This window comes from Daphnia magna, unplaced genomic scaffold (assembly GCF_020631705.1).
Source record: "Daphnia magna isolate NIES unplaced genomic scaffold, ASM2063170v1.1 Dm_contigs188, whole genome shotgun sequence".
In the NCBI taxonomy this organism is placed as follows: Eukaryota; Metazoa; Arthropoda; class Branchiopoda; order Diplostraca; family Daphniidae; genus Daphnia; species Daphnia magna.
The window spans coordinates 79,302-92,255 of record NW_025533162.1 but is presented as its reverse complement, the minus strand read 5'-3'; the positions used below and the strand labels follow the sequence as shown (position 1 = coordinate 92,255).

The following is a 12,954-nucleotide window of genomic DNA, read 5'->3' as shown; positions in this document are numbered from 1 at the left end:
CAATTTTGTTTATCTTGGTCGAAAATAAGGGTGTCCATGTCACGCAAAATGAGGAAACCTTCAAACAAACCAAAAACAAAAAATCTTACATTGCTTTGATTCCAAATAACGGTCATCGTAGCAAACCAGCAAAGATGAAAACAGCGTTTGCTTCTCGGCTCACGGTCACATTGTTGTTTTCCGTCTGCTATTGTGACATTCTGGATACGCCATCTACCGGTAGAATGTCAAGTGCGCTAGTGGCTTGGTTTCTGAGTCCTTCACAAGATGGCCTAACACGGCAGAACACCACCTACCTAACAGGTTTCGTTCGGGGAAAACGCACAGAGTTTAAAGTATCGTTCAGACTACAGCTCTTTTCTACGTATAACGTATAACGTATAACGTTTAAAGTTTACGTTTGTACTTCGTAAATTTCGCTGCGTTTTTTACGGAGCCATATTTACGTAAATGTGTTCGTAGACTGTTCAGACTACACTGTCAAATTTACGTAGAGTAGGCTAGATTCTGCGGAGATTCTAGCGTCTACTGTAGATTTTTGTACCTGTTGTAGCTCTTTGTTATATTTATTGATAGAAGTTCTGAGGACGAAATTTCTGAAAATAGTGACGTGGATATGTAAGACAGTGACACTGACAGTGATGAAACTGTAAACAAACAACGAATTGCTCATGAAAACGCAATGGCTATGTGGAGATGGAAGGCCAAGTGTGTTTGTTTGCTCTATTTGTTGATGAAACGTCGTCGTTTAAAGGCTTTACAAAATTCTTATCGACCAGTTGGTAGGTGTTCTTATTTCCAATGAGTTAACACATGAATACTAGTAACTGTGTATATTATCATTCTTAAATAGGTAGGCTGTGGACTAGATTCCACAACTCTTCATCACAACGGGAGCAGCATTCACTGTGTACAACTGTCCTTCTTGCAGAGAAAAGTATGGCAGATTGCTTTACCTTCCGAAACATCACTCGAATGTCTCCATTCATGTTCAATAAACTGTTGAAAATGGTTGGTCCAAAACTTGCAAAAAAAGACACAAAAATGAGACGTTCAATACCAGTTGGTATAGACTACATTGTTTTACTATCTTACTATTGTTAATTTCCATGTAAAATTTTGATGAAATTGAATGAATTGAAATAGAATAAGCAATAAACCAAAATAGTTGCAAAAGATTTCATGACATAATATTTACTTTTTGATTTTCTTTATCGGTGATTTTTTGGGGGCGACTTGAATTTGTTAGGGGAATTCTTTTTGGCAACTTTAGTAGGCGCCATATTTATTTTTTAAATAAAAATTAAAAAAATTAATTATTAAATTTACAATTCTACACCTGACATATCCCAGAATGAATAAACAGGAGAGAAAACCTGAAAAAACAAAAGAATGTAGACAAGCGTAATAGATTTTGGCTACGTAGTGCGTAGAACGTCCCAAAAACTTATGTAAAAAAGAGATCAATCTCATTTTTACGTAGGCTCAGTTTTGACTTCGTTTTGACTACGTTTTGAGTTTACGTATTACGTACTACGTAGAGCGTTGTGTCTGAACACTCTTCCGTTCCCAGCTACGTAACTCGGAGCGTAAAAACGTTATACGTAGTACGTAAAACGCTCAAAAAGGCTGTAGTCTGAACGTGGCTTAAGCCGTGTTAACAAAATAATTGGACATCAAATACTGAAAGCATATTATTCATTTATTTCTTTCACATGAACTATGGGAGTTTCTACTCTTGGTACAGATCACCAGATTTTAGTTGCGCGTGCTAACAAATTAAGTTGTTTATTCATTTAGGTAGTAAAGAGTTTACGGTATCATAGGATTGTTTCTCGATCGAATGTGTTGAATATACATACATGCCTCGATAGCGCAGTAGGCAGCGCGCGAGTCTCATAATCTCGAGGTCGTGAGTTCGAACCTCACTCGGGGCAGTATTAAGTAAACTAACTAAATTTTTTCCACTAACAGTCAATCTCTGTAAGAGCTGGTTGGTTTCTAAATGCTGTATGTAAAACAAGAAATACCACGGTACGATAATAAAGGTTCTACCGAGATTTGAACTCAGATTGTCAGAGTCAGAGTCTGAAGTGCTAACCATTACACCATAGAACCACTGCTAACAAATGATCAAACACCATAGAATCACTTATAACAAATGAGGCTTTCTTAATTGAATGCAGCAATCAATGTTTTCTCAAGGATGTACACTTGACTAAGACAAACATCTTTGGCATCGAAATTGACCTCTAGTTTAAGTTTCCCGACGAAGATGGGATTCGAACCCACGCGTGCAATGCACAATGGATTAGCAGTCCATCACCTTAACGACTCGGTCACCTCGTCTGATTACTTCCACCACGTTGAGGTATTGAGCCCTAATGCGTTAGCGGATGATTTCAATATCATACAAACTTAACGAAAACACCGGTAATGAGAACTTGCTGGAAAGAAAACTCTTCAAATTACGCCCGATGAGGGAATTGAACCCTCGACCTCAGGATTAAAAGTCCCGCGCTCTACCAACTGAGCTAACCGGGCTACGTAATACATGCCTATGTTATTCAATATATTAACACCACGTAGTTTCTTTGATCATGCGACGACAAATTATGAAAACCACATATTTTCAAATAAGTCTTACATTACCTTGATCCAAAATCACGGTATCCATGTCTCGAAAAATGAAGAAGCCGACAAATTTTCCAATTTTGTTTATCTTGGTCGAAAATAAGGGTGTCCATGTCACGCAAAATGAGGAAACCTTCAAACAAACCAAAAACAAAAAATCTTACATTGCTTTGATTCCAAATAACGGTCATCGTAGCAAACTAGCAAAGATGAAAACAGCGTTTGCTTCTCGGCTCACGGTCACATTGTTGTTTTCCGTCTGCTATTGTGACATTCTGGATACGCCATCTACCGGTAGAATGTCAAGTGCGCTAGTGGCTTGGTTTCTGAGTCCTTCACAAGATGGCCTAACACGGCAGAACACCACCTACCTAACAGGTTTCGTTCGGGGAAAACGCACAGAGTTTAAAGTATCGTTCAGACTACAGCTCTTTTCTACGTATAACGTATAACGTATAACGTTTAAAGTTTACGTTTGTACTTCGTAAATTTCGCTGCGTTTTTTACGGAGCCATATTTACGTAAATGTGTTCGTAGACTGTTCAGACTACACTGTCAAATTTACGTAGAGTAGGCTAGATTCTGCGGAGATTCTAGCGTCTACTGTAGATTTTTGTACCTGTTGTAGCTCTTTGTTATATTTATTGATAAAAGTTCTGAGGACGAAATTTCTGAAAATAGTGACGTGGATATGGAAGACAGTGACACTGACAGTGATGAAACTGTAAACAAACAACGAATTGCTCATGAAAACGCAATGGCTATGTGGAGATGGAAGGCCAAGTGTGTTTGTTTGCTCTATTTGTTGATGAAACGTCGTCGTTTAAAGGCTTTACAAAATTCTTATCGACCAGTTGGTAGGTGTTCTTATTTCCAATGAGTTAACACATGAATACTAGTAACTGTGTATATTATCATTCTTAAATAGGTAGGCTGTGGACTAGATTCCACAACTCTTCATCACAACGGGAGCAGCATTCACTGTGTACAACTGTCCTTCTTGCAGAGAAAAGTATGGCAGATTGCTTTACCTTCCGAAACATCACTCGAATGTCTCCATCCATGTTCAATAAACTGTTGAAAATGGTTGGTCCAAAACTTGCAAAAAAGACACAAAAATGAGACGTTCAATACCAGTTGGTATAGACTACATTGTTTTACTATCTTACTATTGTTAATTTCCATGTAAAATTTTGATGAAATTGAATGAATTGAAATAGAATAAGCAATAAACCAAAATAGTTGCAAAAGATTTCATGACATAATATTTACTTTTTGATTTTCTTTATCGGTGATTTTTTGGGGGCGACTTGAATTTGTTAGGGGAATTCCTTTTGGCAACTTTAGTAGGCGCCATATTTATTTTTAAAATAAAAATTAAAAAAATTAATTATTAAATTTACAATTCTACACCTGACATATACCAGAATGAATAAACAGGAGAGAAAACCTGAAAAAACAAAAGAATGTAGACAAGCGTAATAGATTTTGGCTACGTAGTGCGTAGAACGTCCCAAAAACTTATGTAAAAAAGAGATCAATCTCATTTTTACGTAGGCTCAGTTTTGACTTCGTTTTGACTACGTTTTGAGTTTACGTATTACGTACTACGTAGAGCGTTGTGTCTGAACACTCTTCCGTTCCCAGCTACGTAACTCGGAGCGTAAAAACGTTATACGTAGTACGTAAAACGCTCAAAAAGGCTGTAGTCTGAACGTGGCTTAAGCCGTGTTAACAAAATAATTGGACATCAAATACTGAAAGCATATTATTCATTTATTTCTTTCACATGAACTATGGGAGTTTCTACTCTTGGTACAGATCACCAGATTTTAGTTGCGCGTGCTAACAAATTAAGTTGTTTATTCATTTAGGTAGTAAAGAGTTTACGGTATCATAGGATTGTTTCTCGATCGAATGTGTTGAATATACATACATGCCTCGATAGCGCAGTAGGCAGCGCGCGAGTCTCATAATCTCGAGGTCGTGAGTTCGAACCTCACTCGGGGCAGTATTAAGTAAACTAACTAAATTTTTTCCACTAACAGTCAATCTCTGTAAGAGCTGGTTGGTTTCTAAATGCTGTATGTAAAACAAGAAATACCACGGTACGATAATAAAGGTTCTACCGAGATTTGAACTCAGATTGTCAGAGTCAGAGTCTGAAGTGCTAACCATTACACCATAGAACCACTGCTAACAAATGATCAAACACCATAGAATCACTTATAACAAATGAGGCTTTCTTAATTGAATGCAGCAATCAATGTTTTCTCAAGGATGTACACTTGACTAAGACAAACATCTTTGGCATCGAAATTGACCTCTAGTTTAAGTTTCCCGACGAAGATGGGATTCGAACCCACGCGTGCAATGCACAATGGATTAGCAGTCCATCACCTTAACCACTCGGTCACCTCGTCTGATTACTTCCACCACGTTGAGGTATTGAGCCCTAATGCGTTAGCGGATGATTTCAATATCATACAAACTTAACGAAAACACCGGTAATGAGAACTTGCTGGAAAGAAAACTCTTCAAATTACGCCCGATGAGGGAATTGAACCCTCGACCTCAGGATTAAAAGTCCCGCGCTCTACCAACTGAGCTAACCGGGCTACGTAATACATGCCTATGTTATTCAATATATTAACACCACGTAGTTTCTTTGATCATGCGACGACAAATTATGAAAACCACATATTTTCAAATAAGTCTTACATTACCTTGATCCAAAATCACGGTATCCATGTCTCGAAAAATGAAGAAGCCGACAAATTTTCCAATTTTGTTTATCTTGGTCGAAAATAAGGGTGTCCATGTCACGCAAAATGAGGAAACCTTCAAACAAACCAAAAAAAAAAATCTTACATTGCTTTGATTCCAAATAACGGTCATCGTAGCAAACCAGCAAAGATGAAAACAGCGTTTGCTTCTCGGCTCACGGTCACATTGTTGTTTTCCGTCTGCTATTGTGACATTCTGGATACACCATCTACCGGTAGAATGTCAAGTGCGCTAGTGGCTTGGTTTCTGAGTCCTTCACAAGATGGCCTAACACGGCAGAACACCACCTACCTAACAGGTTTCGTTCGGGGAAAACGCACAGAGTTTAAAGTATCGTTCAGACTACAGCTCTTTTCTACGTATAACGTATAACGTATAACGTATAACGTTTAAAGTTTACGTTTGTACTTCGTAAATTTCGCTGCGTTTTTTACGGAGCCATATTTACGTAAATGTGTTCGTAGACTGTTCAGACTACACTGTCAAATTTACGTAGAGTAGGCTAGATTCTGCGGAGATTCTAGCGTCTACTGTAGATTTCTGTACCTGTTGTAGCTCTTTGTTATATTTATTGATAAAAGTTCTGAGGACGAAATTTCTGAAAATAGTGACGTGGATATGGAAGACAGTGACACTGACAGTGATGAAACTGTAAACAAACAACGAATTGCTCATGAAAACGCAATGGCTATGTGGAGATGGAAGGCCAAGTGTGTTTGTTTGCTCTATTTGTTGATGAAACGTCGTCGTTTAAAGGCTTTACAAAATTCTTATCGACCAGTTGGTAGGTGTTCTTATTTCCAATGAGTTAACACATGAATACTAGTAACTGTGTATATTATCATTCTTAAATAGGTAGGCTGTGGACTAGATTCCACAACTCTTCATCACAACGGGAGCAGCATTCACTGTGTACAACTGTCCTTCTTGCAGAGAAAAGTATGGCAGATTGCTTTACCTTCCGAAACATCACTCGAATGTCTCCATCCATGTTCAATAAACTGTTGAAAATGGTTGGTCCAAAACTTGCAAAAAAAGACACAAAAATGAGACGTTCAATACCAGTTGGTATAGACTACATTGTTTTACTATCTTACTATTGTTAATTTCCATGTAAAATTTTGATGAAATTGAATGAATTGAAATAGAATAAGCAATAAACCAAAATAGTTGCAAAAGATTTCATGACATAATATTTACTTTTTGATTTTCTTTATCGGTGATTTTTTGGGGGCGACTTGAATTTGTTAGGGGAGTTCTTTTTGGCAACTTTAGTAGGCGCCATATTTATTTTTAAAATAAAAATTAAAAAAATTAATTATTAAATTTACAATTCTACACCTGATATATCCCAGAATGAATAAACAGGAGAGAAAACCTGAAAAAACAAAAGAATGTAGACAAGCGTAATAGATTTTGGCTACGTAGTGCGTAGAACGTCCCAAAAACTTATGTAAAAAAGAGATCAATCTCATTTTTACGTAGGCTCAGTTTTGACTTCGTTTTGACTACGTTTTGAGTTTACGTATTACGTACTACGTAGAGCGTTGTGTCTGAACACTCTTCCGTTCCCAGCTACGTAACTCGGAGCGTAAAAACGTTATACGTAGTACGTAAAACGCTCAAAAAGGCTGTAGTCTGAACGTGGCTTAAGCCGTGTTAACAAAATAATTGGACATCAAATACTGAAAGCATATTATTCATTTATTTCTTTCACATGAACTATGGGAGTTTCTACTCTTGGTACAGATCACCAGATTTTAGTTGCGCGTGCTAACAAATTAAGTTGTTTATTCATTTAGGTAGTAAAGAGTTTACGGTATCATAGGATTGTTTCTCGATCGAATGTGTTGAATATACATACATGCCTCGATAGCGCAGTAGGCAGCGCGCGAGTCTCATAATCTCGAGGTCGTGAGTTCGAACCTCACTCGGGGCAGTATTAAGTAAACTAACTAAATTTTTTCCACTAACAGTCAATCTCTGTAAGAGCTGGTTGGTTTCTAAATGCTGTATGTAAAACAAGAAATACCACGGTACGATAATAAAGGTTCTACCGAGATTTGAACTCAGATTGTCAGAGTCAGAGTCTGAAGTGCTAACCATTACACCATAGAACCACTGCTAACAAATGATCAAACACCATAGAATCACTTATAACAAATGAGGCTTTCTTAATTGAATGCAGCAATCAATGTTTTCTCAAGGATGTACACTTGACTAAGACAAACATCTTTGGCATCGAAATTGACCTCTAGTTTAAGTTTCCCGACGAAGATGGGATTCGAACCCACGCGTGCAATGCACAATGGATTAGCAGTCCATCACCTTAACCACTCGGTCACCTCGTCTGATTACTTCCACCACGTTGAGGTATTGAGCCCTAATGCGTTAGCGGATGATTTCAATATCATACAAACTTAACGAAAACACCGGTAATGAGAACTTGCTGGAAAGAAAACTCTTCAAATTACGCCCGATGAGGGAATTGAACCCTCGACCTCAGGATTAAAAGTCCCGCGCTCTACCAACTGAGCTAACCGGGCTACGTAATACATGCCTATGTTATTCAATATATTAACACCACGTAGTTTCTTTGATCATGCGACGACAAATTATGAAAATTGTGGATTACTCGAGGGTCGCGTAGCGACCCGAAGAGTAATCTAGATTATTAGAAATGAAAGAACGAGACCTTAACGGTGTAGAACTGATTTATTAGCTCCTCCAAAGACAAAAAATAATCTAGCAACGCCCGACCGTATGCACAGTGGGCGTGCCAGATCCCCCACATCCTCAGGACTTTTCAGAGACACAAATAAACACAAACATGATTGACTTCCAAAAATGAGAAATTCTGTGTTGATGAGGAACGCGAACAAAATCTTGCCAAGGATACGTTAATTGCCGTAGCCGTTCTTGGAGTTAACGAAGCGTTTACCTCTGTAAAAGAAAAAAGAACATGATAATTAAACAGGGAGGTGAGGGAGGGAATAACGAGACCGTTAAGAGTCTCGTTCTTTCATTTCTAATAATCTAGATTACTCTTCGGGTCGCTACGCGACCCTCGAGTAATCCACAATTATTATCATTCAGCCACTTCGACCTTAACGGTGATTTTAAAGATGATGTCAATCTGTTTGTGTGAGAATTGAACTCGCAACAGACGCGGAAGTCAAAGGGCGATTGTAAAATCGATTGAATGTTGACTCATTAGTCCAACTAGCGGCTTTCAAAATTTGTTCAATGGGAATGCCAATTTTGGCTGCTTTAGATGCACCAGAGCCTCTAGTGGAATGTGCTGAAAATGAATCATCTATTCCAGCGTCTGACAGACACTTCTTTATCCATCTGGCGATAGTGGAAGAGCCCACCGCTCGATAAGGTTTCTTAAGCGAAATAAACAGAGAATCTGATGATGGACACAATGATTTGGAGCGTCCTAGATAATTTTCAAGGCAATCAACTGGACAAATACGACCGGAGAGGCGGGGCAAAGAAATAGATTGTAACGGCCCATCATGTTGGGTTTTGCGCGGGCGAGAAAGAGAAAAGGTTGCTGCAGACGCGGAGCAATGAATTGAGGTTCTCGAAATGGACGCGATTTCGGACACTCGAAGAAGAGATGACAGAGCCGTCAGGGTAACGAGTTTATAAGAGATGACTGAAAGGGAGAGATCAGAATTATCAGGTAACGACGATATGAATTTTAAAACGTCATCTGGATTCCACATGTTGTTATATCGAGGGCGAGGGGGTAATGAATTGTACCATCCTTTTAAAAGCTGGACCACCAACGGGTGTTCCCCGATATTTATGCCGTTTACGGGCTCCAAGGTCATTGATAACATCGATCGATGTAAATTTATCGTTTGCGACGCAAGACCGGAATCAAACTAGTGAGCGAGATACTGCAAGATAGTATTTAGATCGTTTGACAAGGGATCTTGGTTCCCTGCCATGCACCAACGGTACCAACCGTTCCAGGCTGACTGGTAGGTAGATAACGTAGATCCACGGGAGCTGGCCAGCAATAATCTAACAACTGATGGCGGAAGGCCTCGCTTTTCAAGGCGTCCCCTGATAATTTCCATGCGGCTAGGAGGAATTTTTTCGATTGAATGAGTGGGTGTGGCTCGAGGGAGTTCGAATGAAGGAGGATCGGGTGTGAGCTGAACACTCTCGGAATGTCCGTTGCCATTTCCAACAAAAGAGGGTACCACGGCTGAGACGACCAAAGCGGGCAAACCAAAATGACAACAGCTTTCTCCTTCTTTATCTTTGTCAGACATCTCGGAATCATTGCGAATGGGGGGAACGCGTAACAATTCAGGCGTGACCAATTGAGGGAGAAGGCGTTCACGGCTATCGCGTTCGGCTGTGGTAGCCAGGAAACAAACTTCGGCAATTGTTTGTTCCACGCCACCGAAAAAAGATCCACCTCCATGGGCCACACATCCTGGAGACGTTTGAATGCCCCTGTGAATAGCATCCAATCGCTTGGATCCAATGTCGACCGTGATTCCCGGTCTGCAATGGAATTAAACATCCCAGGTAAATGGGAAGCCGACAAAGAGATGTTGCGTGTTTCACACCAGGAAGTCATTTGAGAAGAGATGGCGGAGAGGGAACGGGACTTGGTACCACCGCAATTATTTACGTAAGCTACAGCTGTAGAATTGTCCAAAAGAAGAGAAACAGATATATCGGATGAATTTTGGGTAAAAATTTGCAGGGCGTAAAGGGAGCCTAGTAACTCGAGCTCGTTAATATGACGTGATTGGTCGGCAAGAGGCCAGGGGCCTCTTGCAGTAACGCCATCGCAAACCGATCCCCATCCCTTCAATGAGGCATCAGAATAAATCGATAAGTCGGGACATGGTGGAATTATTGATTTGCCATTTGAAAGTTTAAGATTATGAACCCACCATTGAATATCAATTCGCGCTTCTTGCGTGAGGGTAACGAGTTTGTTCAAATTACTAAAATCTCCGACTGCCTGAATATAAAATCTCTGTAAGGACCGGTAGTGACTTGGGGCGTAAGGAGCTGATGTTATCGACCAAGAGAAATTTCCGAGTACTGCGGCGAGCTCGCGAAGCTTTACTCGATCTTTTTCAAAATAGATTGGCAAAGGGAGACAATGTTATCAACTTTACATTTGGGAAGAGAAAATGACAACATGCGCGAGTCGATTTCGAGGCCTAGAAATTCGATGGACTGAGACGGAATTACGACCGATTTTTCCCAATTTATAAGGAAACCAAGGGACAAAAGTAAATTCACTACTGAGCGCAAATGTTGTAGAACGCCATTAGGGGAACTGCCCAAGATTAACAGATCATCAAGATAAATTAGCAGACGAATACCAAGTTTACGCAAATGAGCGATTATTGGTTTCATGAGCTTAGTAAACATCCGTGGGGCGCTACTCAAACCGAACGGCAAGCATACGTATTGGTAAACGACGCCATCCCATATGAAACGCAAAAATTTACGATGTTGACTGGTCACAGGGACTACAAAATAAGCATCTTGTAGGTCGAGTTTGACAAGCCAATCGTTTCTGCAAATCAAATATTTTACATTATCTAAACATTCCATTTTGAAGTGCTCATAGCGAATAAATTGGTTAAGCGCTTTGAGATTAAAAATGGGGCGATACTTCCCGGTTGCTTTTTTGGGAACGACAAATTGATTACTAATAAAACTTTCAACGGGAGAGGGGGCCACGACGATGGCTCCTTTCTTTTTAAGGGACTCGACTTCCGAGTTGCAAATAGCGGTTTTCTCCTTGTCCATAATTACTTCTGGCGGAATAAGCTTCTGGACGGGGGGATGAGTAAATTCAATAGAAAACCCATAATCAATAATGTTTAAGATCCAAGGATCATCCGTGAAAGCGTGCCAGGCATTAGAGAAAAGAGATAGGCGACCGCCTACAATCGAGCTATCGACAGAACAGACAGGGGGGAGAAAATTTGATACATACTTGTTATTATTAGAAGCGCCGGTAAATTGTTGTCCGCCAGACTTGTTGCGGTTAGACGAGTGTGGTTTGTTGAAGTTCCAGTTACCGTTGGATTTGAAATTGGCGCCAGAACCAGAATTGGATCCGCCTTTGCGGAAATGAGTATTGCCTCCACGGCTGTTGGAAGGACCACCGTAGCGTCCGATCTGATCCATTTTGGCATCAGCAATTGCTTCTTTCTCCAAAGCGTCAATAAATTTGTTGCCAAACAAATTACGGTAATCACGAGATGAGAACAGACGATTATCGATCAACATCGTAGAGAATTTGGGCGCACAGTGGCGCATGGCGTTGGAGCGTCTCATCTTGGTGATGCGAGAAAACACGTGGCCCAGCAGACGTATAGCAGTTTGAACGGGCATCTCAGCATCGGAATTTTCGGGCATGACGCCTAACATTTAGGCAAGAGGCTGAAAGGCATCTTTCACTTCTCTCTGCAATGATAAGAGCTGTTTTTCCCAAAAGTCTTTCAGCTTAGCTCGATCAGACGATTCGCCAAGATTGCGCAGCCATTTGCGAGCCATTGATGGGTCCAATAAAGGAGCCATAAGTTCAAAGTCACCCTCAAATTTGGGAACATAAGCAGACCGGAGGGTGTTTCCCTCGGTTTTGGATTCAATACCTTCTTTCATCCATCGACGTAGGTCACGAACACGTGAGCGAGGCAGCATGGCGACGTTGGATGGTTCGTCGAATCCGCCTGAATCCGTGCCATCCTTGCGGGATTTTTTACGATCGTGAGATCTAGAAGAAGACGATGATCCTGAGTCTGAATCAGAAGGGGAGCTATCGCGAGAACGATGACGCTTCTTCTTGTTTTTCTTCGTACCATGCGAATCTGTGGAGTTCGGAATACCAGGTGGTAACTCAGGCGTATTAACACTATTTTCACCTAAATCTACAGTAAGCGTGTCACCAGACATGCTACGTAAAGCACGACGACGTTTAGTAGATTCACTTGACGAAGGCGAGGACGGGATATCACCCATGACTAAGTTTGGACGGAGCTGAAAAGGTTCTGAGGATGTGGGGATCTGGCACGCCCACTGTGCATACGGTCGGGCGTTGCCAGATTATTTTTTGTCTTTGGAGGAGCTAATAAATCAGTTCTACACCGTTAAGGTCGAAGTGGCTGAATGATAATAACCACATATTTTCAAATAAGTCTTACATTACCTTGATCCAAAATCACGGTATCCATGTCTCGAAAAATGAAGAAGCCGACAAATTTTCCAATTTTGTTTATCTTGGTCGAAAATAAGGGTGTCCATGTCACGCAAAATGAGGAAACCTTCAAACAAACCAAAAACAAAAAATCTTACATTGCTTTGATTCCAAATAACGGTCATCGTAGCAAACCAGCAAAGATGAAAACAGCGTTTGCTTCTCGGCTCACGGTCACATTGTTGTTTTCCGTCTGCTATTGTGACATTCTGGATACGCCATCTACCGGTAGAATGTCAAGTGCGCTAGTGGCTTGGTTTCTGAGTCCTTCACAAGAT

General features: G+C 40.4%; 1 protein-coding gene, 3 long non-coding RNA genes and 6 other non-coding genes across 10 annotated transcripts; 3 read left to right on the top strand and 7 right to left on the bottom strand.

Moving 5' to 3' along the window:
- Positions 1-514: 514 nt before the first annotated feature.
- LOC123467431 lies at positions 515-1,178 on the top strand. Its single transcript, XR_006641771.1, has 2 exons — positions 515-782; positions 854-1,178. It is a non-coding gene; the product is annotated as an uncharacterized LOC123467431 (long non-coding RNA).
- Positions 1,179-2,046: 868 nt separating this feature from the next.
- Trnaq-cug lies at positions 2,047-2,118 on the bottom strand. Its single transcript has one exon. It is a non-coding gene; the product is annotated as a tRNA-Gln (tRNA).
- Positions 2,119-2,471: 353 nt separating this feature from the next.
- On the bottom strand, positions 2,472-2,544 carry Trnak-uuu. The gene has a single exon. It is a non-coding gene; the product is annotated as a tRNA-Lys (tRNA).
- A 643-nt stretch (positions 2,545-3,187) lies between these two features.
- Positions 3,188-3,886, top strand: LOC123467421. Its single transcript, XR_006641761.1, has 2 exons — positions 3,188-3,491; positions 3,563-3,886. It is a non-coding gene; the product is annotated as an uncharacterized LOC123467421 (long non-coding RNA).
- An 868-nt stretch (positions 3,887-4,754) lies between these two features.
- Positions 4,755-4,826, bottom strand: Trnaq-cug. The gene has a single exon. It is a non-coding gene; the product is annotated as a tRNA-Gln (tRNA).
- A 353-nt stretch (positions 4,827-5,179) lies between these two features.
- Positions 5,180-5,252, bottom strand: Trnak-uuu. The gene has a single exon. It is a non-coding gene; the product is annotated as a tRNA-Lys (tRNA).
- A 541-nt stretch (positions 5,253-5,793) lies between these two features.
- On the top strand, positions 5,794-6,601 carry LOC123467440. Its single transcript, XR_006641777.1, has 2 exons — positions 5,794-6,205; positions 6,277-6,601. It is a non-coding gene; the product is annotated as an uncharacterized LOC123467440 (long non-coding RNA).
- An 868-nt stretch (positions 6,602-7,469) lies between these two features.
- Trnaq-cug lies at positions 7,470-7,541 on the bottom strand. Its single transcript has one exon. It is a non-coding gene; the product is annotated as a tRNA-Gln (tRNA).
- A 353-nt stretch (positions 7,542-7,894) lies between these two features.
- On the bottom strand, positions 7,895-7,967 carry Trnak-uuu. The gene has a single exon. It is a non-coding gene; the product is annotated as a tRNA-Lys (tRNA).
- Positions 7,968-9,317: 1,350 nt separating this feature from the next.
- On the bottom strand, positions 9,318-11,836 carry LOC123467434. The gene is given in 5 exon segments (XM_045167387.1): positions 9,318-9,951; positions 10,179-10,261; positions 10,876-10,940; positions 11,414-11,438; positions 11,440-11,836. Coding segments are annotated over 5 exon segments (1,182 nt in total). The 5' UTR covers positions 11,815-11,836.
- Positions 11,837-12,954: the final 1,118 nt, after the last annotated feature.